Genomic DNA, 27673 nt, shown 5'->3' on the forward strand with positions numbered 1-27673 from the left:
ATTTGTATGGAGGAGTGTACAACGTCAGGCATATCATTTATGAAACAAACAAACAACAGCGGGCCCAATACACTACCCTGCGGTACCCCACTTGTTACAGGTACAGATGACGATTTCGTGCCATTAATCACCACACATTGCTTGCGGTCATGTAGAAAGTCTTCTATCCACGCTAGGACATTTCCCCGAATTCCGTACCCTTCCAGTTTGATTTTCAGCCTTTCGTGGGGTACACTGTCGAAAGCCTTGGCAAAATCTAGGTAAATATTGTCGATATTACCACCCCGTTCTAGAATATGGGTCCAAATATCCAATACCTTGAGCAATTGTGTCAAGCAAGAGCGCCCCGGCATAAAACCGTGTTGGCAATCTTTTACAAGGTTGTTTCGTAGTAGATGTTCCATCGCTGCATCTCTGATAATACTCTCAAGTACTTTACATATTATGCTGGTCAGGCTCACCGGTCTATAGTTGTTCGTGGAGTGACTATCGCCCTTCTTGAAGATAGGACTCACATAAGCCACTTTCCATTCACTGGGGACCATTTGTTCATCCAGGCATTTACAAAACAGAATCTTCAGGGGCTCTGCAAGCTCGTTGCACAGCTCCCTTAGCACTCTAGGATGCACCATGTCAGGTCCAGGACTCTTATGGACCTTTAGCCTGGACAGTTTATTTCTAATACCCTCTTCTGTGAACACAATGTGGGTCAGTGCTGTGTCGAACCGTCTGTCCTCAAACGCAGGAAGGTTAGTTGCATCCTCTCTTGTGAACACTGAGGAAAAGAAGCTGTTCAATGCCTCAGCTTTATCCTGGTCAGAATCTGCGTAACTACCATCTTCAAGCCTCAGGTCTGATACTCCTACTCGCGTTTTCAATTTCGACTTTGCATAGCGGTAAAACGCCTTTGGGTTTGACTTGACCTCGCGTACTGTTACATTATGTTTATTCACAACTATAGTTGAAGTAATAAAACACCCTTCCTACAGTATAACAACTACCGTGTTTGTTTGTTTTTCGAAACCCAAATTCTCGCTTCCGAGGGCAACACCTTCTGGATGATGAAAAACTGAAGCAGGATGCTGACTCGAATGAGTCTCAATTGGAGTAGCAGACGGAACATTTCTTTAAGAGTAGCATAATAAATTTGAAGAAAAGGTGGTTTAAGTTTATTAAATTACGGGAAGACTATTATGAAAAAAATGTACGAGATGTTCTGCCTTTTTATTATCTGTACAGTACTCGTATATACAGTTTACCAAACTTTTTTCACCTCCCTCACAGTGCAACAGTCAGGGTGTAGTGTACGAGAGCCTGAGGCCGCTGGTCCCACCCACCACGCAGGGTCGGTAACTCCCCTCAACACTTTGTTTACGTTTTTCATTCACCTTCATTCTTTTCCCTTCGTTATTTTTGTAAGTATTTAGGTGGAGTCCATTTTAATATTATGGTCTTGTTATTTAATTTTTGGAATAAAGAGAGGTTATCATGAGGTGTAGAAAGGCAAAATGAACTTGTAGTTGACCCACTCCTCTTTTCCTATCAAGTATTTATTTTATCCTTTAATTTTAATAATTGTTGGGATATATTTTCATTACAATCATCACTTTAGGGTTTCCATAGTAATTTGTGATTGTATATTATAGGGTATTACTTTGAAACATGGATTCATTTTAACCAATAACTTTATGAATATTTTGTACAGAAAACTTTTCCTACCTCAAGAATATCCCAAAAATGTGGAGAAATTGCAATTGTAATAGAAGTGTTTAACCCTATTATCTTTATGAGAAGGTACAGTACTCAGTGTCACCCAAGGATGCTGTGTTTGTGCCCTCTTCTATTGACAAATGCTTCCCAGCTACCAACCAAATGCTTCCCAGTAATATTTCCACACCTTACCTAACTAAACCTATCTAATTCAAAATATATTCTTCCATCCTAGGATAAGTAGTTAAGTAGTTTTGATTTGTTCATCTTATGTTAAGACATCGTTTAATGTAAACAAGTCAAGTTAGCATTGCAGAAAGCTAGTGTGGCAATGTAGTTTCATGTTGACAATGAAATAAATCACCCCCCCCCCCCAAAAAAAAAATATAACAATAATAAAAATAATAAAAAAGTTAAAATTCATCCGCATTTTTTGGGATACCTGCACTGTAGTCTAGAAGTGAGATTTCTTTTTTCAGTACAAAATACCTGTACTGTATATAATAATAATAATAATAATTAATGTTTTATTGAAAAAGTTCTGCCGGTCCAACGAATTACCCAATAGTACCCAAAAGAATATTAAATCAGGGAAAAATCTTAACGAATATATGTTTTACATCAATAAAACCTGATTAATAATGTTTTCATTGAAATGTAGTCAAAATAATGAAATAATAAACAGCGAAAAACGCTAAATTCCAAAGAGTCACCTATCCAAAATGGAGATATAATTACCGATGTTTCTGTTACTTTGGGGTATTTAACATAGTCGTAGGATTTACTTTTTGTTAGGTTAGCGAAGTGCATCACGATGGATCTGAGTTATCTCCCTTGTTCACGAACTCTTTGGAATTTAGCGTTCGCCAATACTGAAATTTTTTCACTGTTTATTATTTCATCTTACAAATTAGTTTTACAAAATTACTCTAAAAATATTATTAAACATGTTTTGTGTATGTATAACAGATATTCGTTAAGATTTTTCCCTTATTTGCTATACTTTTGGGTAATTCGTGGCTCCCAGTTCTGCAGCCCGAAGGCTGAAAATATACATTGGACATAAATGACTTATTACATACATTGGCATTGGTAGTTTAACAAAAGTCTTCATTAGAGAATGGTAAAGGAACATACAGTGAACATACAGATCAACGTTTACAGTGGAGGTCACGTAGATCATGTGCGCTGAGGTGTTGAACAGCAGATACGTAGTGTAGTAACTCCCTCACAGATGGTGTTATGAGGGGCCTGACGTGGTGTAGTAATTCCCTCACAGGTGGTGATAGGAGGGACATTACGTGGTTCAGTAGTTCCCTCACAGATGGTGTTCTGAGGGACCTCATGTGGTTTAGTAGTTCCCTCACAGATGGTGTTGAGGGGCCTGATGTGGTGTAGTAGTTCCCTCACAGATGGTGTTATGAGGGGCCTGAAGTGGTGTAGTAATTCCCTCACAGGTGGTGGTTACGTGGTTCAGTAGTTCCCTCACAGATGGTGTTCTGAGGGACCTCATGTGGTTTAGTAGTTCCCTCACAGATGGTGTTGAGGGGCCTGATGTGGTGTAGTAGTTCCCTCACAGATGGTGTTATGAGGGGCCTGAAGTGGTGTATATGTAATGTACTTGATGAAAGTGGTCTGACTTTACTCCAACTCAAGGAAATTTCTTCAGAGAAGATAAAAACTTTCTTTCCTTTAGAAATTAAAAAAAATGCACGAGGAATATGTTTTGCATAATGTCACTTCTTAAGTCTGAAATCAGCAAAGGAAGACCAGCTAAACAACCTTGCCATTTTTAGACTATGAGTGATTTTTTATTAACGAAAGGAAGTTAAATTATTTTGAAAAATAAGTTAGAAATTAATTGCAATACAGAGTATTTTAGTTTAGGTTTGGTGGGTTAGTTTTCTTCATTTTATGAAAAATAAATTATAGAATGTAGCAGTACAGTATCTGAAAAATAATCCATGAAATTAATTAACACTTGATCACAGGAAATAAACACGAGGGACAGAGGTGACGCCTCCGGAGATGGAAAACGTAAAAAAAATGTAAAAGTGGAATTACACAAAATCAGTTCCAATTGTATTTTTATTCTGTTTTGCGTGGTAAGAAAGCTTTTATCTTGTATGGAGAAATCTCCCTGGGTTAGTGTTGAGGCCAGACCACTCTTGTCAAGTATTACCAAGTTTTTTCTATAAAAAATTCTAAAGTTGCTGGTTAACACAAGTCGGTGTTCAAAGATATTATTTATTATACTTTTTCAGTCATAAATGGAAGTTAAAATGTAAGGCTAGTTGACTTGGACGGCATTGTTGTAGGTATTAACTCGTGATCTGGCTGATTTTTACACATTTTATACACTGAAAGAAACTACTGTTGTATTTACAATTTTGGATTTTCCAGAATTCATTTTGGCTGAAGATGTTGAAATTTTGGCAATGCCAGTAGTTAAGATTCTTTAGGTGAATTTATAGTCTTACACCGGTCTTTCTTTCTCTGCTAATTGTACTGACAAATCGTGTCACGTTGTCTCATGTGATGCCAAAGAAATGAGTGAATCTTAATAAACCTAACCTTGAGTGAAAGTCAATGAGATGAGCTCCTCTTCTTGGTTATTACAAGAGAAAACATGATTTACATTTTGAATTTTTTAAAAATATTTTGCTTATCCTTCTTACATCATTAATGAAACTGGTTTAGCATTTGCACACTATTTGAGAAAAAGACTTAGCACTCTGCCAGCCTATTTGGAACCTTAGCTAATAATACAGAAAATATATGAAAATTCATTCTTAAATGGGGTCAGTGTGAGCGTTGAGTTTATAGCTGCTTTAGGCTGCTTTCTGGCTCGGTCTGATTTACTCACATTAACCCCTTCACTGTGAGGACACCATTTTTATTATTCATGTGGGTAACACCAGATAATTTTATTCATCTCAGAGGGGGAACCTGTACATGAGGGGTTGAGGATGTGATACTCTGCAATTTTTTGTAATACCCTGTACTTGCACAGTAATTCTAAATTTGCAACCAAAAAGAGTTTGCTAATGGTAATTTGCAGCCTAATTTTGTAAGAGACCGAAACATGTGGGACTTAGTAAAAGGTGAAAATAAAACTGTTTTGTAAATCATAATGGAATTTTTTTACATTTTTAAAACTTTTATGTATGCTTTCTGACACATTAACATTCTTTTAAACTATCCTTCACTTTTGCAGTATCACCTACTGGTAAGTCACCACATTATTTTCATTACTGCCAACATGTTTCTTCCTTTTGCCTCCAGTGTACAGTATATCATGTTTCCAACCCATACAAGAATGCCCACTCAACTCTTCCCCTAATATCCATATCTTTGCCTTAGATACTGTACACTTCTTTCTCTCTCTTGATACTTATTATTTTCTTTTTCCTAAGCTTCCATATTATTCAGTTGACTGTTCATTGTTCCATTCATTGACACATCCACTCTCAGGTACCCAAAACACCTCAGCGCCTCCATAATGTTACCATCCAAACTAATACCATTGCCTCCTGGAATTCGATACTGTTGACCTATGACTGTGCATACCAACTTTTGTGTATCTTGAAATATAAATTCTTATTTTAAACCATTCAGGAGTACAATGGAGAGACACTACCAGCACGGAGTTTAAGATGCGAGTGCTGCGATCCGTGCTGGGAGGGTGTGTGTGTGTCGTGGCCTGCGTGGTAGTGCTGACAACCATTACATCCACACCACCTACAGGCCCAGCCATACACTCCATTGTTTCACACAACCTAAAGGTAAGGTAACTCCCTCTTCTGTACTGTACCAAACAATATACAGTAAAACCTCGTTAAGGCGGACCCCGCTAAGGCGGATATCGCTTAAGCTGGACAAAACTATTTTCCTAAAAATAATTTAACATTTTTAGAAAAGTAGGACAAAATTTGTCCTCCGATGACATGTCTGCAAAATTTCAAAGGACCAAGGCAGGAAACATAAACAGAGTTCTCAGTTGTTTGTGGGAATATTTTTTCATTCACTCTAGTACGTAATGATAGAATGTTTCTTATAATGTTATCGTAGGTAAATGCATGGTTTATATAATTTGTTGATCACTGTGCCCATCACCGTTTTCTAATTAGATTACAAGATATATATTTCTCCCATATGTATTTCGATCATACGCCTGGCAACGGGAGCCAGTGAGTGACCACTAGTTAAAGCGTCGTCTGCAGTTGTAACTCTCCTTCCTCCCTGCTGTATTTCACTGGATTTACTGTTATTATTAGTGTTTACTGATATACTTGTGTTTAATAGTGATTAGCATGGCATTGTAGCCAGGTTGAACTCATCACTAACCACCAGGCTACTGGGCCATGCTGTGGTGTTATGGGTGTTTTTCAACTCATATTTTTTGGTAGTTATACATAACTTTCTTCACTTATTTTTACTCAGTTACAAGCACACACCGTCCTACATACATATTGTGAAAAAAGTAAATGAAATAATTGTCCTAAGGATAAACACTTACAGGGAATATACCTTCTTTGCACAGAGTTAGCTGGCTGAGTGAGGGAGGGGAAGACGGTCGCAGAGTGTACAGGGGAAATTGGCGTGCCAGCTGATGTAATATGGTGAACCAGGGAATACAGTCGCCCTTAACATGCGTAACAGATACCCGTGATGTTATAATCCCACAACTGAAAACCATTCGAAAAGCGATTACGGTAACATCTTTTGAACGAAAGAAAGAGAAAGTCATTGCTTTCGTCACAATTTTATCCCACTTTCCACTGTAATACGTACATCATTTCAGCAAAAATATTACATTTCCATGTTCTCAGAAATAAATGGTAGTTTTGTTGAAACGTAATGTACAATATTTAATATTAAAATGCAAAAATAGCTATAAAAACAATTAATACACCCGTAATGTACTGGCTGGCATCTCCACTCGTCCCTGCTCCCGCGTCCAAGGTCACCACTCCTCCCAACTCGCTCCCTCCGCTCCCTCCTCTCCTCCACCTCCTCTGCCTCCTCCACCCCCTCTGCCTCCTCCCCGTCACTACTGCCGACAACGAACACAAATGTTTTGTGAATAACTGCACCTCCACTTCCTATGTACAGTACTGAACTGTACTGTGCTGTGCATTTTTACAAACAATAAACATGGCAAGAAAAGCTATTAAAAAAAAAAGAGATAAAAATTTCACTTTACTGTACAGTACCTATCCTCGGCGACAGGACGGGGGTCATCGGGCTCATCGTCACTCAATTCCATAACGGGTGGTGAAGTGGGGGCGACGGTGGATTCAGCTGCTTCCTCACTGCCGCCAGTGATTGATGGTGTTAAATCTCTCCTTCGGTGATCAAAGAACATGGTGATGGGGAGTTGTCGTCTCTTTCTTTCATTTCTTCCATGATGTTTTTGTATGGAGCGAAAACGTCATCCATCCCTCGCATGAATTTCAGGGCACGCACCATGGAGGGGTCCATACTATAGGCCAGGTTTTTCAGTGCCTCAATATTCCTGGTCATCTCCCCCAACTTCTCCAACGTTATTTCTTGGTGCTCTTCCTCATCCTCTTTCCCTTTCGCTTCCTCTTCCTTGCCTGAGTCTACTAACTCCTGTAGATCCTCCTCGGTCAGCTCAGTGTCGTGCTCTTCAATTAGCTCCCTAATCTTGTCCTCTGCCATGTCCTGGAAGCCTTCAGCAGCCACTTTCCTTGACAGTGCCAGGGTCTTTCTGAATATTTTCATTAAAATCCATCAAAATCATTTTCCTTGTCATCGTCTTAAGCACCAAACAGCTCCTCCCAGTCTTCTCCTTGAACAGGGCTAGAGGGTACGTGTTTTTCGAATCGTTTTCAATTAAAAAAATGTTACAGCACATGTATATTTTACCTAAACTGTGCCTGAATGAATATATTCTCAGAAATAAATAGTAGTTTTGCTGAAACGTGATGTATTTCAATGTAAAATAGGATAAAATACATGACGAAAACAAAAGACTTTACCTAACCTTCCAATGTTCAAGAGATGTTACTCGTTTTTTAATAGTTTTCGGTTAAAATACTGTTATATTACAATGATATATTCATACTGTGCTTGATATACTACATTCACGGAAATGTAATATTTTTGCTGAAATGACGTACGTATTACAGTGGAAAGTGACGAAAACAATTACTTTCGCTTTCTTTCGTTCAAAAGATGTTACCGTAATCGCTTTTCGAATGGTTTTCAGTTAAAAAAACTGTTGCATCACAAGTGAATTAGGATAGAATATTATTGTAATACAACAGTTTTTTAACTGAAAACCATTCGAAAAGCGATTGCGGTAACATCTTTTGAACGAAAGAAAGCGAGTCATTGCTTCGTCACTTTCCACTGTAATACGTACGTCATTTCAGCAAAATATTACATTTCCATATTCTCAGAAATAAATAATAGTTTTGCTGAAACGTAATGCATTTCAATGTAAATTAGGATAAACTACATGAAAACAAAAGACTTTACCTAGCCTTCCGATGTTCAAGATATGTTACTCGTTTTTTTAGTAGTTTTCGGTTAAAATACTCTTATATTAGTGATATTCTATTCATACTGTGCTTGATATGATACATTCACGGAAATGTAATATTTTTGCAACTACAATGCTGATGTCAACACAAGCGTGGTTACAGCGAGACTGACTGAGTGAGGGAGAGCTATGCGTGTGTGTGTGAGGGAGCGGGCGGTGTCCCGTGTTCGGTGCCGCGCGCGATTTGAATGTACTTCAATTACTTCAATGTACAGAATATTCCTCCGGCGGGGCAATCCGCGTATTTGCAAATCCGTGTATTATAAACCCGCGTATGTTAAGGGCCGACTATACTGTCTCTAGACCAAGAAGCTCCCTGTCCCAGCCACGAAAATGCCGGCAACTTTAAAACTACCTTTAGACATTCTTGGGTACATCCAGGGTGCCATCCGTGAATAATAGAGGACCGCGAAATAAAAATCGTTGAATTTGGGGGGGCCCCCTGTACTGTATACAGTACTGTATATTATTTTAAGAAAACTATGGCTACAGGAGAAAAATACACACAAAAGTTTTATCCTAAATACTCCTACTGTAAAATACCGTACGGTACTGTATTTTTTATATTTTTTATGTCATTATTTATTGTTTTTATACATTTAGTACATTCACCATAGGCTGAAGTAGCATTAATATTTTTTGCATTATTATTAAAAAATTAAACAATAACCACGGCCCCTGGAATGTGTTTGGTATCCATAAGGGCGATGAGAAGGTTAAGCCTAAGACCTTATCAGTGAACTAAAAGTAAGTGTACAGTACTTTTTAAAATGAATTTTGATTAAAAAACATGTATTTCTTTCATAAAACTTGGATACATTGGTGTTGTACCCTTTTTTTTTTTTTTTTTAAATGGCGGTCTTTTGGGAAAAATTTGTTCTAAGGTGGACAACCTCTTACCCCGGACATCCCTTCCCCCAATTAGTCGGCCTTAGCGAGGTTTACTGTACATTTTTCCGATAAACCTGATACAGTACTGGACATAGTTAGTCTAAACTGTCAGAGGATAGATTGGAGCCTATCCGTACTGAACCTACACTAGAGATACAGTATATCCTGCCTCAAGCTAACTGTTATTTTGATAATATATCCTGCCTCAAGCTAACTGTTATTTTGATAGTATATCCTGCCTCAAGCTAACTGTTATTTTGATAGTATATCCTGCCTCAAGCTAACTGTTATTTTGATAGTATATCCTGCCTCAAGCTAACTGTTATTTTGATAATATATCCTGCCTCAAGCTAACTGTTATTTTGATAGTATATCCTGCCTCAAGCTAACTGTTATTTTGATAGTACAGGTATATCCTGCCTCAAGCTAACTGTTATTTTGGTTACTGTAGTTACTTCTGTACTAAATGGTATACCGGTATTACTGTACTCTTATTACTGTTGTGTTATAAACAGGATTGGGTGTCTTAACCAATAGAGTTAACCCATATTTTGAGTACATTATTAACTAGTTCAAATAAGTCACATGGGCTGTGTGACAACAAGTAACATCTCACCTACCAGTTAGTTACTTCAATTCTTTTGTTTACTTTGACCAAAATTAATTTCAGAAGCGATGAGAAAACAATACTGTACTATAATAATATTTTTTGGTGATAAAAATGAATATAAATAATGATAATCAAGGTATATTGGGCTATTTTATAATCGGACAATAATTATTTGGGAGCTCTATGTTTCTGGCAAATGTTTAGACACATTAGAAGTTTCTGGAATATCAACAAACCCATTTAACCCACATTTAGGGAACTCAACTTCCAAAGAGATGTATTTACAGGTACTAAACACTTAATAGTACACAACAGTATACAGTACAGTACTTTATAGTTTTTGGTAATTTTGTCACATAATATGGGACAAAGCACATGGCCAAGGATGCCAACATATAGAAACAAGTATAGGTGGTGATTGGACTCGTATTGGACCTAAAAGATTCCTACTATTATATACTATCCCAGTACAGTGGGTAATTGGTGTTCAATAAAGCCAATTCCCAATACAGGGGACCCCCCACGTTCGCGGATTTTTACTTCGCGGTTCTCAGTTATTCGCGATGACACCCTGGGTGTATCCAAGAATGTCCGTGGGTAGTTTTAAAGTTGCCTGCATTTTCACGGCTGGGACAGGGAGCCATTCGTTCTAGAGACAGTAATTTCATTTACCTGTATTGTATATATGTCTGTGTGTGTGTGTGTCTACACGCACACACGCACACATATAATACTACAGGTAAAAGAAATAATTGTCCTTTGTACACAAGTAAATATGTAATATCCCCTCCCCCCCCCCTTCTTCCCGGTCCGCAAATGTTATTTGTGGATCTGGCGATTTGCTGCCATTTCGAGAACCTAACCCCCACGAATTTGGGGTCCTGCCTGTATATGAGTTGTCCGACATAGTGAGGTTCTCCTGTACAGAATTTTTATCCGTTATTTGGTTGTTCCTACGTCAAGAAGACCAGTACTGTGTAGGAAATGTACAGTATCTACCCACCCTGAGTACTGTAGTCTGGTGGTGACAAACATACAAACTCATACTGGATATCATAGTAATAATGCTCATGTAGTGTGTCATATTTATGTGAAGAGAATGTTTGGTTTGTCTTCTCAGACTTCAGTGTTATTATTTGGTGTCATATCCATTTAATTTTCTTCCTGTAGGAGGAACTAGAAGGGAAGATGACCTGTGATGAGGAGCACTTAGAGAAACTGGGCTTTGTGGAGAATCCTCAGCTATACCCGAAACACCTGTGGGACAACCTGAGTACACCCGTTGTGGCATCTGCTGTGAGTCACCCACTATTACCACCTGTTAAAATCCCCTTCTTTATCTTGCCTTTCTTACCTTTGTTTTATCAGAGTTTTGGATATATGTTGTGTCATTTTAAGATCATTGAAAGGTTGTAGGTTATGTATTGTTCTGATCAGGAGCTCTTAGCCAAGGTTTTATGACAGCCATGAGCTACGACACCCTACCTGGCTCAGAAATAGTCATGTCTTGATGTATGACCTCCACCCATTCTTAAGCTGTTTTAGAATCTCTCGGGTCACTCGTGAGGGTTCATAAGTCATAAGTGAAGGAATAATGCATTAAATCCTGTTGTTGAAATGAATGCCCTGGATTCCTTCCCTTCTCCCAAAAGTGAAGTTTTAAATTAGCTGGAGTTGGATGGATTAGCATAAACCTTTGTATGGGTGTGGCAGTTCAGGACACATGAAGCTTTATGGGAGTGGACAACTCTTGACTGGTCCTGAGTCAACTACTGAATAAGTGTTTCATATACTGTCCATGTACTTATTGAACTGGATGAGAAGGCTACTACCATTATAAAACATTGTCTGAGTGAGTAATGTGCCCTGCTATTGGGAAATCAAGTTCCCTGTTAATGTTAGGATCTGCCAGGGAGCTCTTACTGGTAAGATTGTTTGTCCCATCAACTTTACAATGTGATTTCTTTCATCATTTGTTCATTTATAATCCATTATCAGTGAATTCAGCAAGATCTTGTGACACTGTTCTTTATGGCCACCTGCCAATATATTTCTATTCTTTTTTCTATTTGTCTTGGACAGGTATCTAGTGGGCAAGTGTGGCAGGTGGAGGGACTGCTGGGACTGGCACAACAAGTATTGTCCAACCTGACTGTTGTGGTGTACAACCTTGATCTGTCTTTAGTGGAACTCCAGCAGGTAAGTTCCTTATAAAAGAGTTAATAAATGTAAAATTTATTCTTTATAAGTACAGTATAAATAAATTTTGGCTTATCATTTTGTTATAAATATGCAAGTGTGATTTTAGTATATTTTTTCCCATTGATATTGTTTTGGCCTGACAATTTAAGTTTTAATTTCAGCTTGAGGAAGCATGCAATACATCATGTGTAGTGGTGACCTTTGACTTCAATACATACCCGTCTCACGTCCGGGACCTACGTCTCAAAGCTTACCGTCCCATCATTATTCAGGTACAATATGTTGCTCTTATTATGTCTCTCAATTTTAATTAGGGTGAAAAATATTATGGCCGTCATTCCACCTGTGTGAAAGGTTGTTTCAGTCTTAGCTCGGTTTCCAGTGTTAACACCTCCTCTGGTTTCTTCACAAGAGGCACTTTACATACAGAAGAACTTAAAGGATACTTTGGGGAAGCCATCGACAATGACAAAAAAGTCCAGTCAAGTCAGTGAGTGGAACAAATGTTTACATTCAACAAGCTCCTGGTGCACTCTGGCATGCAAGATGCATTACATGTGGGAAAGATAAAAGGTGCAATGCACCTCTTGTGTGTGTGTGCAAACCTTAATTTTGGATTAGTGAAATTGGGGTTCACCACCATCATTTTACAACCATTTTCCATGCTTGTGTGGGTTAGCCATTATTACCTGATTGCAGCTCTTTAAGCTGCATGGTCTCAGGTACTTATCTATGAGGTAACTTCTCAGAACCACATTCAACCTTGTGCATTTTTTGACCCAATTGGTCTCGTCATCCTCTCCACTTACCTGACCGTCTCATCCTACCTCTGTGCAAAACCTGAGCAATATTCTCAATGCCCAGCCACCCATGTACTCTTACAGTGGTCCTCTAACCTCACACAATGCCATAACCACTTGTACAAGATACTGATTCTTCTTGACTCTCAACTTTATCATTGCCCACTGATTTACCTATGTTGCACCCTGTCTGAGGTTTTGTCTGTCTATCTCATCATCTCCTCTCACTTCTTTGTCAAGGGAATGAGATGGAACAGCAGAAGTACCATCAAGCTTGGGGAGAGTTAGCTTAAAATTGAACTTTCTGTTTCAGGAGTTATTGGTTCGTTCAGGAGCTGTGATGTGGCTAGATGCGAGTGTACGGTTAGCAGATGAAACCCAAGACACTGATAAAGCAGTAGACTGGAGTGAAATGGCATTAAAAAGTGGGGGGGTCTTGACCTGGCCACTGCCCAACCCAGCACCTTTGCCCTCGGCAGCTCTCACACACCCCAACATGTTTACCTTCTTCCACACAAAAAAACACAACTATGACTTCCAGCAGGTAATGGATTAATATATGGTACACAAGGTCCTTTTGTACTTGTTTAGAAGATCTGTAAATCCAGCTGGAAAGGTATTAATAAATGTTTCAGTATAAAGATCTATTTGTACAAATTCGGGTGAAGTAGGGGTCCACTCTTCCAGTAGTGATTAAGATGATTTTAAGGTGGGGGAATATGTCACAAATGGAAGGACTACTTAAAAGATGCATTTCCAAGATGTGGAGGATAATAAAGTGCCAAAGAACACCGGTAACATGTGATATGTGTTCTTGGGTTTTGTAATTGTTTCCGACTCAGTGTATTTTTTAACTGAATAATGTATGGTAAACAGTACAGTATGTTGAAAGATGAGCTTATACTCTTATACTGGGCTTTAATTTGTCTTGGTATCTTTGGCCACTGCTGGCTATGTGAATATATCCCTAATGTTCCTTATGGTCATGATGGTGGCCCAACTAACACCACACTCCCATACCTACTATACTGTACACAGTCCTTACTGATCTGTTCATCTCTCTAAGCCATCATAGTTGACACATACACCATACTTGTCAGCCTCACTTTGTTTATAGTCTGTCTCTATAGTTTGTTTACAAATATTATTTCACCTTTTCTTCCTTATTTGGTACAAATTTTTGTAGATTATGTTCATTTTGGACTATTTTTGACCATAGAATAATGCACAGTCTAAGTATTTTTTTACCATATATTAGCAAGCAGTGTATTGTATTGTGTTGAAATGATGTCTATTGAATGATTGCTGGTCTGCTGATATATAAAACTAGTCCTATTATAAAAACATAACAGTGTTGAACTAATCTGCCAGTTGCCAAATGTTTGGTATGTGTCCTTATTGAAAATGTTATCTGATCTGTACGTGATTATATACCATCCTAGTTTTGCTTCTAACCCTTTATTTGAAATCACTAAAGTTAAGTTGATAACTAATGAATAAATTTTTTCATAAATAGTATATGAACAGTAAGTTAAATAATGTAAATTAAGAACACTGGATGGATCCTACACAGGTCACTGGCTTTCTTCCCTTGACATGGCTGCCTCTAGCTGGTGCCCAATATGTAAAAATTAAGGAAAATTATCCATATTTTTCAAGACCGAGTTATAGTGGAGACACAATTTCTTCTTAGATGGGAGATGCTGGGACGATGGTCGTGTATAACACATTGGGTGTCCACCAGTACCTGATGAAACCCTGGGTGTCTTGTGCTCTCACACACAACTGTATTAGTCCTATTGGTGCCCAAGACACTGGCTGCAGGTAAGGCAAATATTATGATACTGTATTTCTGCTTGTCCAATTATTCCTTCAATTTTTTCACTTGTGTGGCTCAGATGTGTTAACCCATTTTTAGTCATCTTGCAACAGAAATTTTTTGATCTGTAAATTAGATCCAGTTGAAAGTTTTATAAAGAATTCTTGAAAAAGTTAACCCTTAAGCCCCGGGTTAGGGTGCCGCCGCCGCCCCCGCGCGCGGGGTTAAATCGAGAACAAAATAATCTACGTTAAAAAAAAATGGCGGGAAAATAGGCGGACGTTCTGGAACATCACCCGGGGCGCGCTAGTCGGATGTTCTGGGACGTCACCCGGAGCCTAAGGGTGAGATTCCCTTTTTCTTATTTCTTTCATATGATCCCAGTTCTTGATGGCTGACCATAGTATCTATTGTGAGTTAGTATGCAATATCTTTATGATTCTCTTACAAATGTTATTTCACCTTTTGTTCCTTATTTGGTAACTTTTCACAAACTTTGATCATTGGGGCGACTTTTGATCATTTGTTACTGTACTGCAGGGAGTCTCTGTATTGTTCTGAAATGATGATTATGGAAGAAATACCTGGGAAAATGATGCTCTGCTAATAGTCACTCCACACAGTGTCCCTTGATCCACTCTACAGTGTCCCTTGATCCACTCCACACAGTGTCCCTTGATCCACTCCACACAGTGTCCCTTGATCCACTCCACACAGTGTCCCTTGATCCACTCCACACAGTGTCCCTTGATCCATTCACAGTGTCCTCCACTCCACACAGTGTCCCTTGATCCACTCCACACACAGTGTCCTTGATCCACTCCACACAGTGTCCTTGATCCACTCCACACAGTGTCCCTTGATCCACTCACACAGTGTCCCTTGATCCACAGTGTCCCTTGATCCACTCCACACAGTGTCCTTGATCCACTCCACAGTGTCATCCAGTGTCCTTGATCCACTCCACACAGTGTCCTTGATCCACTCCACACAGTGTCCCTTGTGTCATCACTGCACACAGTGTCCTTGATCCACTCCACACAATGTCCCTGATCCACTCCATCCACTGTGTCCCTTGATGTGGTGTCCCTTCCTTCATGTCCCTTATCCACTCCATCCACTGTCCACACAGTGTCCCTTGATCCACTGCACACAGTGTCCCTTGATCCACTCCACACAGTGTCCCTTGATCCACTCCACACAGTGTCCCTTGATCCACTCCACACAGTGTCCCTTGATCCACTCCACACAGTGTCCCTTGATCCACTGCACAGTGTCCCTTGATCCACTCCACACGCCCTGGTGTCCCTTGATCTACACAGTGTCCCTTGATCCACTGCACACAGTGTCCCTTGATCCACTGCACACAGTGTCCCTTGATCCACTCCACACAGTGTCCCTTGATCCACTCCACACAGTGTCCCTTGATCCACTCCACACAGTGTCCCTTGATCCACTCCACACAGTGTCCCTTGATCCACTCCTCACAGTGTCCCTTGATCCACTCTACATGGGTCATGATGTAGTAAACTCCCCATTGTTATAATATATAAAGGTCTGTAACTTTAATTATCATAAACCTATAAAATATCAGTTTATCACTTCGTAAATTATTGTGTATTTATTTTAATAAGCTGTGGAGGCTTGACAACCCAGTCACTACAGTTGAGGGCCCTACTAGGTCATGGATGGTAACCCCCTAAACTGTAGGTCTGGACCCAGTCACTACAGTTGAGGGCCCTACTAGGTCATGGATGGTAACCCCTAAGCTGTAGGTCTGGACCCAGTCACTACAGTTGAGGGCCCTACTAGGTCATGGATGGTAACCCCTAAGCTGTAGGTCTGGACCCAGTCACTACAGTTGAGGGCCCTACTAGGTCATGGATGGTAACCCCTAAGCTGTAGGTCTGGACTTGGCTCACTTTCCTTTACTTTTCCTTATGTTTGTGATTGATGAAGTTCACTTCTTCACCTCCATATGTTGTTGTACAGCAAGTGATGACTGTATCATCTATGTGATGGTTAATTCTCCACATAGAATTGTCACCAAATGTTTTAAATAATACTGCAAAAGTCTTTGAATACCTGAAAGTGTATAGCTATTATACTTGAAAATTGTATCTAAGTGGAGTGCTGACATGTGTTCTTGTGTACAGGTACGACAAAAAACCATTATTCCGCTACTCTGGCTGCCATCACTACGACGCCTCGGCATTTAATGTCGCCTTGGGTGTAATGTTCTCGTATGACACTCGGCCATACCTGGCTGCTTCTTCCCCCTTTGGCCGAGTGTCAAGGAAACCACAGCAAGAGGTGGATGATTTGCCAGGGGAAGAGGGCACTAACACCTCCATTAGAGATAACTCAACTAGGAAATACAGTGGTAGGAAGACAGTGAAGGTAATCAGTCTGGACTCATCCCACTCTGGTGGTTCATCTCTGAGACATAACCATCAAAACATAATACCAAGTTCTGGTAGCAGAGGATTTATACAAGTTGATGAGAAGGTGGGAAGAATTACTAATGGGAAAAATAAGAGTAGAGACACTACCAGTGTGCTGCACATCACACACACCGGTTCTGCTGTTGATAATGAAGTCGAGCATTGACCCAACCTTGCGTGTGATATAGCTTCAGTATCATCAACTACCATTGTTATTTCTACCTCTTGAATTCCATCTTATGTAAATTAATTTCTTTAAGTTAACATGATCATATACAAAATTTAGATTGAGACAATACACTTGGTTTAACATTGAGAACTATTATTGTAATTTTAAAGGAAAGTGACCATACACAAAATTTAGATTGTTTTGAAACACTTTGCATGGTTTAATGGTGAAAATTAATATTGTGCTAAAATTATTATTGTGCTTTGTGAATTAATGTTAGGTAAGTTATGCAAGATGTGTTTATATAATGTATACACATTGAACTCAGCAATAGAATCAGCTTTCAGTAGTAGCCATGGCAGTGATAACCAAGTTGTTGTTTCATTAACAGTCGTCAACATAATTTTTCTGGTCTTATTCCAGAGTCAAGCTTGACAATATTGTATTTAAATACTGTAGTCTTTATAAACCAAAGATGGGGATTAAGGGGAAATGTGGAAAGAGTAACTTTTGCTTTGTGATTTGTACATTTGGGTATTTTTGGAGCTAAGTCAAAAAAACTTCTTTTGTATATATTTAACCAACAGCCAAACTATATTTACTTGAAAATCCATTTCATTTATCTTTAATCTTATTATTTTTCTAGTGCTTTTCCAGTCATTAGTTTGTATTTCATCATAGTATTTAGTTATCTGTAATTGGGAGTTTTATACTGTCGATTATTTTGTTTATCATTTATTGCTAGATGTTATTGTCAATTTATCTTTGATCTGGGAACTTTGATTGTGACCAGTAATGATATTTTCTGAAATTCATAATACTTTCTCCTTCTATCTATATGTACTAGGTAGATAGTACAGTAACCATCCAGTCTCAAGCACTACCTTCAGGCTGACAACTGTGAGTTATTGAGTTTTGTAAAATTACACTAACTTTTGTCCCAGTACTGTATAGTGTGGATTGTCACATACAGTTTGTACGAAATCTATATCACTGACACAATTTAAGATTTAGTTATTTTTGTAGAATGATCATTACAAAATGAAGGGGAACATAATACTGTATTGAATATTATTACAGGTATAGGCACTTGATATATGCAGTAAACACAGGTACATTGCTACACATATAGGAGAAGTTGCTGTAGTAGTGGAGCACATTATGAATCCCTTGTACAGGATGTCTAATTTGTTATGCTCCCTAGGAAATACATTATTGCAGGAGATTTTCAAGTGTTTCACCATCTACTTCAAAACATAAGTGGATTCTATGTGAACATGATGCCTCAACTCTCACTGTTATGTCTTTGGTAATCTTATTACATTCAAATGTGTTGTTCTGGCTTAAGTCTTCAGTGATTCTTGCACTGATCGGTGTGTAGTATCTGGCTCTCTGTACAGGAATATAAAACTGCCTCTTTCCTCTAGTGTTAATTTCTCAATCATTGTTCCTTGATGGTTTATGATTCCTATGGTGGGCAACATATGAGACATGCTGTACAATACTCATAACTCCTATCATTAATTACATTCATTTCAATTTTTGTTTCAGCTCTTTCTTATGACTCTCTATGGTACACTTGCTTGCCTCCGTTATGTTCCTCCCTTTATAAAGTTTCTGTTCATTGACTCACCCAAGATGAGAGCAAATAGGGAAGTAAAACAATAGATTGATTCATTTGGAAGATTTATATATAGTACTTGTATATTTTTTTCTCATGATATTTTGGATGCCATTACAACATGCTATATTTTATATTCTTAGGTGTTTGGATTGTACTTATTTTTGTGGTGTATGTATTATTGTGGAATGTTAATAAATACAATACAATACTGTACAAAGAATTGATGGTTACTGTGAGTAGTAAGTTCTTCATGCAATATTGTAATGTTTTGTAGCTCTTGTTGTCATTGTGTGGAATATTACACTACAGTACATGTATTCTCACCTCAAACACTTCAGCAACATAAAATTCATGTGTCAAGTGAGTAACAATGAATTTGCTTTCAATAGAATTCAATACTGTATGTTGATATGTTAGTGTGCTTTGTACTGGGTATTTACTGTGAACATGAAACTCTTGTCATAAGCAATGTGACAGCTTGTGATATAGGTTGATTCCTTTATTATTAAGCACATCTGATAAATACTACAGGTGTAGTGCGTGTGTGTGTGTGGTGACATCCACGTCTTGAAGCTAAGGAGAATTTTCTTTCATAGGGGTTTATATTTCCTCATAGCTAAGGGAAATTTTCATAAAAAATTTTTCTTTTCTTTTTCTTTTTTAATTTACAAAGGAAATGCTGCACAACACATTAGTTCATACATATTGTCTTTTAACCCTTTGAGTACAATGGTCACATGAGTGCTACTTCATCAACATTACCCTTAGGTGTGACAGTAATGCCAAGGCCATCAAAAATTTTTGTCTCATTCAATCTCACATTTTTTTATGAATACAAATTAGCCAGTATTTAATTAGTGCATTTTAATAATTTATGACTTAATATGTAATTAAAATTCTTCTATATTAGTTTTGGCCCATTAAAAACAGTTGAGAGAGGCTAAAATCAGTGTTTTTAAAACTCGGATTCGTTATAAAAACTAAGTTTTTTACAAGATACCTGTACTGTACATTAATATTATTTCCAAGGAATTTGAATGCCACTAATGGAAATCTCAAGGTTTTTAGATATAAGTCAAGTACTGGGTAATTATAATTTATAAATGTTATTTTAATTGTTTCACTGCAAAATTTTAAATTTTGAGAATGCCTGGGAAATCTTACAATTCACTCAAGGGATTAAGAACAATATTCTGTATGCCTTAAGGTCTCTCTAGTGATGTGGTCAAAGTGAACCCATAAACTGTATAAGTGTGAAGGCACTATTTTAGACATGTACTTGAATAGAGTGTTTCATTAAAAAGTGTTTTGGTCAACACAGCACAAGAAATGAAGTGAAAACTGACATGATTGAAGTTCCTCCCAAGAGGTTATCACAGCAGAATCACATTGGGAGCAGCAACATTATGTTCAAATTTTCTTCTCTATGTGACATGGGCAGTTCTCTCTCAGTATTTATTATGCCCCACTATTGAATTTGTGGGATCATGTATCCATTTGTCTGTGTGAAATTTGGTTCAGGAACATATGCTAAGTTTGAGAGTCAGTGTTTTCCAACTTAATTTACTCAAGTTGTGGCCACCGCTCAAGCTTGAAATACTGTTGAGGCTACATCATCATCAGTGATGTAGCCTCAACAAAAGCACAGTACCTTGTACTGTGCTACATCTTGTTTCTGGAATACTTACCAGTGTTGGGCTTGTTGTAAGATGGTATTTGTACTGTATTTAATTCATGAAGACAGGAATACAGTATTGGATAGTTTAAGGCATCTTAAGTTAATTATTTACCTCACTAAATTTTTTGATGATTAATGTTTGTGTGCCATGGATGTAAGGATTAATTGATTATTTACTACATATAGCTGTAAACTTTTTTTCAATCAATTTGCTGTGTCAAGTCTCCAACCGTCAGTTTGAATTTTCAGTAATAGTAAAAGTGCAGTAGATGAAGGAGCACTTTTGTACGTGTGTGTATTGTGGTGTCTACTGGTGCTGTTGTCCTGTGCAGGTGATCATTGTTGAAAATTATCGTGAACATTACTTATAAATTACTCAATTTCCAGGCAGCTAAACCTGAATATAAATCCTTTAGTGTTGTTTGTTTTAGGTTCATGTTATTGTCTTTATAAAAAATGGTTTTGTGATCATGTTTATAACATTAGATGGTGTTCACATCTTTGTCTTGGTAAGAATGGTCATTGTGTTTAGCTCTTGATAATAAATTGCCTTGTCAGATTGATAAGAGTACAGTAGAGAGGCATCTGAAAACTGCTCTCCATTGAGCATTAAATATTATAACAGACCTTGGGTGTGAGTCTGGGACACACTTACTGTGTGTAATAGTGGATATTATCAATTGATTAATTTTGTGTCCAGAGTGAGAACTGATTACATATTGTGTGGGATCCATTTTAACTGTGCCCAGAATAGAGGGTGGGGGAGCACTGCTCCTACAATGAAATTCCTGATCTCTCTCTCCACCAATAATGATTTCAAGTCTTGCAGTCACCTGATAGATACACCTACTTAATTAAACAAATGGTGTAGTATTACTGGGTAACTGCACTGCTGTAGACATGCTCTCATGAGACTTGGGTGATGGAAGTGTGGTACCCCCTCACCCCCATCCTGGTAGTAGAGGTGACAGCTCAATATGATGAAGATGAAGAGTAATGGTGTTGATGATCCACTGATTGGTGTTGTTTTCTCTAGTCACTCTTAGTGTCCCTAATTTTTTCCTATTTATTACAACATAATTGTACAAGTAGTTAAGACATTTAATATTTACATTTAGTCTTCACAAAATAGAAACTATTAATTTATATAGGTTTTCTTGAATATTTCTGATGATGTTGATGGATGAAATGGGCCCCAGGTCTAGTGGTCAGGTTAGGCATAGTTAGATTAGACAAGCTGAGATTAGGAAGATTGGGTCAGGTTAGCTTAGGTGGAGTTAAGTAAGGTCTGGTTGAATTGAGTCAAGATAGGATAGGTTGGGGCCTTGTAGGATTGGAGCTTATTCGATATGCAACCAGTTGTTGATATATTAATCATATGTATCACATGATCTTTTTAGTCTATATATCAGTATTCAGTTGTGTGTCAGCCATGATCATGAACAATTGTGATGTAGATAATGGCACAATGTTTGGTGCTTTGCATGTATTATAACAACCACAGTATGTTTTAACAGGTTAATTTGGTATTGTCATCTTTATTTCTCAATTCTTGATTAACTTTTTTCTTTCCTCCATCTATACATTTCATTGTGAGCTTATTTCCATATTTTGTAAATATTTTCACCTGACATCACCATACATTTTCTTTCTGTACCAGTTCTTAGTTTCATTGTTTTCTTCATAATTTTCAATAACTATCACTAATTAGTTCTGGAGGTTGCCCTTGATGAGGTCCTATAAGGTACATGAACTTACAGTAGTAATATACTGCATAGAGAAAAATAAAACAGTTACTAATGTTTTCTCATAATTTCTATCACGTCCTCTCTGTACTGTTTCCCTCCTTTCTTGAGGCCTCTTGATCCTCTCTACACATAACTGGTGAAGGAGTAAAGGTAACAGATACGTACATAAAATAACACTTACAACATCTCATATTTAATTGATAACATATGTTCTAATGCAAGTGATGATGGCTGTAAAGTGACATATAACTGGACATGCATTTAAGGAATAAAGTAGTTTATTTATGTAGTTTATCTTAACTTCCAGTATACAGTATGTGACCATAGGGAGGAACAGAGAGAGAGAGACACACTAGAGAACTACAAATTGCTCATGTACCAAACTGAATCTTTCCTGCACCACTTCATTACCCCCTGCTTACATTGTTGTTGCATATTCACACATTCGCTATAAATTGTTTGTAGAAAAATCTCATGCATTTTCCTCTTCCTCAGGTTTTCCCAGTATTTCTTTGTCTCAGGACTTACACAGATCATCACCATTTTTCTCAGAACTTAACATTGAGACCATCATCATCATCCCTTCTGGTGATTTCTTTCATTGAGCAGTTGATCCCCCAGGAGGAGTAATGGGTAACTGAGATAGTGTTACTGTAAACAATATAAAACTGAGTGAAATTTCTGTCAAGTAATTTACTGTGTGTCTAAATATCTAGTCTCCAGAAACAGTAGGGGTCTGTGTGAGATGATTGTATGAATAATATATTGTGTAACTTTGTTTTGGAAATAGAGGATAATTAATTTTAAGTAGAATCAAATTACCAGTATCAACATAATTTCTTCAAAATTTAAATTACTAGAAAGGAATCGGTCCTTAACATCAAACTCTTTTGGCTAACGTCCCAAGCATGACTGTACTGTTCATCTACCAGAGCTTAAAGAGGTTTTTACCTTTAATCACCCATAATTGTACTCGTCTATCTATTCAATATATGGAGTAGATCCCTAATAGAAACAGATACATTGCACAAAACTAGAAAGTAAACTACTGATACATATTGAATAATTAGATCCTTTTGTGGTACAGGAGAGAAACACCCAAAGTTAGCAACAGAACCTCTTGCTTACTGTAGTACTGGAGATGTAGCTTGTAATGTATACTGTACTCTGAAGATCACACAGTAGATGTTCAGTGTTGTTTTGCTCTCGGTCATCCAACTTACTTATATACTGTGCTAGACTTCTCTCTGCCTCTCCCCAAGTTATCTTTTAAGTCGCCAGGAGTCCATTCTCATCGATGTCCTGATCATTTTCTCCTCTTTCTCCTCTCCTCTCCTTCCCCATTATTCTCTCTTCTCCTTCCCCATCATTCTTACAACTTATATATCCAAGGACATTCTGTTTGGTATTATTCCTGAGTCACATAAGTAAGTTAATATTTTACTACAAAGTCCATCTGCCATCACAAGTCATATTTGCATTATGAAATATTCACTCCACCCCTAACACATTGCTGATCATTAACAATGTAAGGTACAGTATACATTAATTTTATGTACTGAACTGTATCATATGTCATATTTAGCCTTCAAGTGATAGTGTACAGGTAATATACTACTGTACTTATGTAGCATTCTTTAGTTTTTGTTTTAAACATTCACCTCCTGCTTGCTTGTCATGTTCTGACATATTCATCACACACACACTAGTACAGTATTGTATAGTTACTGTATTGTATTCCTTGCTTGTGTTCTCATCTTTTCTTATTTCCACACATTCCAAATTGTCTTTTCAGCATTTATTATTTCTACAAACTAATTCAGTATTACAAACCAAAGTAGTAGTTTATTGTGTTTTAATCCTAACATGTACAATCAGAGATAAAAGTAGTGTTGCAGTTTTGTCCGAAGATTAAATATAACTCTTGAAACATTATGAGAGCCCCCTACCACAAGGCAGAGTGCACCAAAAGGTTAGCCCTTCGGCATATGTTTTCACTAAATTTCACGACACGACTTTTGTCTTTCATTGTACACTGAATAACAGGCTTATTATACTGTATTTGCATTTTAAGGGCAATAGTATTTTACAGCAAAACCTTTTACTCGTCATTCAGAATGTTCCTAATAAATATTTTAAACCTGCCTCATTTACCTTACAGCACCAATTTCTAAATTCATAAGTTAAGTTTATTTAAAAAATCTAAATCTATCCTAAACAGATATAGTACAATACATGTCAATTTACAACAGTCCTTCCGACTCATTTTAACAGTCGTACGTTATATTACTCGAGGCCTGATTATATAGGGTAAATTGCTTCTAAAATGTAAGAAGCTAATAATATTTCCTAACCCTTACTTCAGTGGATTAGGTTAAGTCACTCACTGCATCCATCATATCCCAGTCACCTCTCTCCTCAACTCATTTAAATGGTCTTATCCTATAGTTCGGTAATTCAGGTGTCGGCCAATGTATATGAGCAGGTTATTCTTCTCTTTATTATGATTTTATTAATCTGTACAGTACTGTACCATGATTTTGGTTATGACAGTTACTGTGTTGTATTGATCAAGTTTTCTTGTCATAATTGCTTTTAACCTTATTTGTATACTGTACAGTATTGTGTCAGGACATACAGTACTTGCCTTCCCTGGAACTATATACCTGATGGAGTACTGTACTGTACTGTACAGTGTTCTTCAACTCATTGGTCTTGTAGTGTATGTGTTAGCCTCTTGATATTCACGTATATGAAATGTATGCCAGGAATTTGAAAGTGCTGATCTCTGTGTGATATTCGGTTCTTGTTTATGAATGATTCACTGTAATGCATTTACACTATATAGTTAGTTATGCTTAAAAGAAAGGGAGAATGAGATTACATCGAATATATTACAGGGGGTATTAGGGATGGTGGGATAAAGGTGGAGATGATTATGGGCAAAAAAGAGTATAGGTGGGCCAGAGGAAGGCAGAGACTAGGGTGAATGAATGAAATTAAAAATATTGGTCCCCAGAGAGATGAAAAATCTGGGAGGATGACTACCAATAACTCAAACATTCAGAGTGAAGAGCCATATTTTTGAGCCGTCGTACATGCTGTCTTGACTGAGTGACATTAATTAGGTTATATTTTGAAATTAAATATTGAATATATTTTGTTAAATGAAAAAGAAGAATAGAGAAGTATATTAATAATCTTAAAAATTAGTATCATGTTGGATATTATTTTATAAGATGGAGTGAAAGTTGTGTATGATGGCCAGAGAGGATATTACCACACAGTTGGCTTTGTTAGTGTCCATGACTTGGGAGAAACTCTGGATGTACAGTAATGAGATGAGACACTGGCCACCTGTCTTATAACAAACAGCTTACCTATTGTGCACTTACAAACTTGGTAATGTTTCTTAGTCTTAGATATTTGTGGTCCCTATATGCTTATTGTGCTATTGTATAATATATATATATATATATATATATATATATATATATATATATATATATATATATATATATATATATATATATATATATATATATATATATATATATATATATATATATATATATATATCCCTCCTACTACATATTTTTATTTATTTACAGTATTTATATACAGGGTATTTATTTATTATATTTTACAGAGTTTCTGTTTTCCCCATGGAATGAAATTAATGTTATACTGTACTGTATGTAAAAGTTAAGGATGCTCATGCTGCAAGTCATATACAACAAATTTGGTTAATGATTATTACAATGTGACAAGATCAGTGAATCAGTACAGTATGTAGAAAAAAAGATGTGTTGTAGAGGAGGGTGTTGTAGGTATGACTGAGTACAGTACTGTACTGTGTAGCTTTACAGTCTATACAACCCATCTTGGGGATAAAACTTGCCTGAGATGGAAGGATGTACAGTTCTGACTACTTGTACAGGTATGTTAAGAACAGATGGTAGGAAGTGATTTGAGGGATGAACTATTTTACTCTTGAGGTGAACTTTATAGGAGGAATGTTACTTGCTGAGGACCAAGTACACTGTCTGGAGGATAGGTTATTATTGACCAAGTCTGTCATATGTGATAAAGGTGGATGTTTAGGTATATGGGAAATCTAGACTGTGTTAACACTATTGTTGTGTGTGCTTTCAGAAATCTTTGCCATGCTAAACAGTGGCTGAAACTGGGAGATCTGGTTTCTGTGTGGTGTAACATCTTAAATTTATTTACCTGTAAATAAGCTGTCCATATTCAGATATGGTCATAAGATTGCATATATGAAGTGTTCAATGCCTCCCAACATTGACAAATTTTGAAAGCATGCACGAATTTGCTGTTGTTACTAACTACTGTATGGTACTGTACTGCTGTGAAGGATGAGTGGCAGCATATTGGGTAATTTACCTTTTGTTAAGTGTATAGAAACAAGTAAAGGGCAGCTACAGTGTTGTAAATACCTAATACGAACAATTTCAGAGAAACGAATGTGCTTTTGTTTGATACAAATATATAATGCAGACAATGCTTTCAGCAAACAAGGAAGGTGCAAGAGTTATAGAATTTCTCATTATTTTGAAAATTATATTGTATATGCAATGGCCTTTGTACAGTCAAAAAGCAATTAAAGTTTTATTTGTTTCACACATCACTTTGATTCTAGAGTGTTTTCCCTCATATTGAAGTCTTTACCCACATATTCGAATATTTACCCACAAAGTATATAGTACTGTACTGTAATCTTTACCTACATATTGAGGTCTTTGATCACATATTGATCACATATTGAAGTACAGTATACATTAGTCTGGGTTTACGCGGATTTTGTTTACACGTTTGGTCATTTACGCGGTGCCTTGCCAGAATGAAATGTTTTAATTACGCGGTAAATTTCATTATTTACGCGGGAAGCGGATCGGGCAGGGTGCGCACAAGGTCACCCAGTCATCAAAACATTACCGAGTTCTTCACCCGCCACCCACCACAGCCGGCCCAAGTCAGTGAGGATATGGACTTTGAGGGGTTTGACAAAGAGGCCCTGCAAGCCTCTGTGGTGGATAGTGATACAATTGATACAAGTGATACAGGTGAGGGCCAATAATCTGCCTCATAACCAACCCCCCATCCCCGTGTGCCCAGCCATCTTTTCTACTAACGTAAGTGTTAAAAAACCTAATATCATTGATATTTCTCTTAAATATTAATTGTGTGTGCATACCGTCATAAAATTAAGATGTTATTTTTACTACAGCGTACGTATTGCGTCTGAAAAAGTGTAGTTTGGGGGTCGGCCCAGTCTCTATTTCTCTATTTCAATTAATCCCATATGTTCTGTTATTTCGTTTACGCATTTCTCGTTTTACGCGGACCTCCACGGGTTCAATTGACCGCGTAAATGCAGACTATA

General features: G+C 37.4%; 1 protein-coding gene across 1 annotated transcript; it reads left to right on the forward strand.

Annotated features, from left to right (window-relative positions):
• The first annotated feature begins 1297 nt into the window (after positions 1-1297).
• On the forward strand, positions 1298-26910 carry LOC121871389. The gene is made up of 8 exons (XM_042373622.1): positions 1298-1345; positions 5329-5495; positions 10953-11078; positions 11865-11981; positions 12146-12256; positions 13098-13328; positions 14478-14608; positions 16760-26910. Exons 2-8 carry the CDS (start codon positions 5367-5369, stop codon positions 17211-17213), a joined length of 1299 nt encoding a protein of 432 aa, XP_042229556.1. The 5' UTR covers positions 1298-1345; positions 5329-5366; the 3' UTR covers positions 17214-26910.
• The last annotated feature ends 763 nt before the right edge of the window (positions 26911-27673 follow it).

This window comes from Homarus americanus, unplaced genomic scaffold (assembly GCF_018991925.1).
Source record: "Homarus americanus isolate GMGI-L3 unplaced genomic scaffold, GMGI_Hamer_2.0 scaffold45698, whole genome shotgun sequence".
Lineage (NCBI taxonomy): Eukaryota > Metazoa > Arthropoda > Malacostraca > Decapoda > Nephropidae > Homarus > Homarus americanus.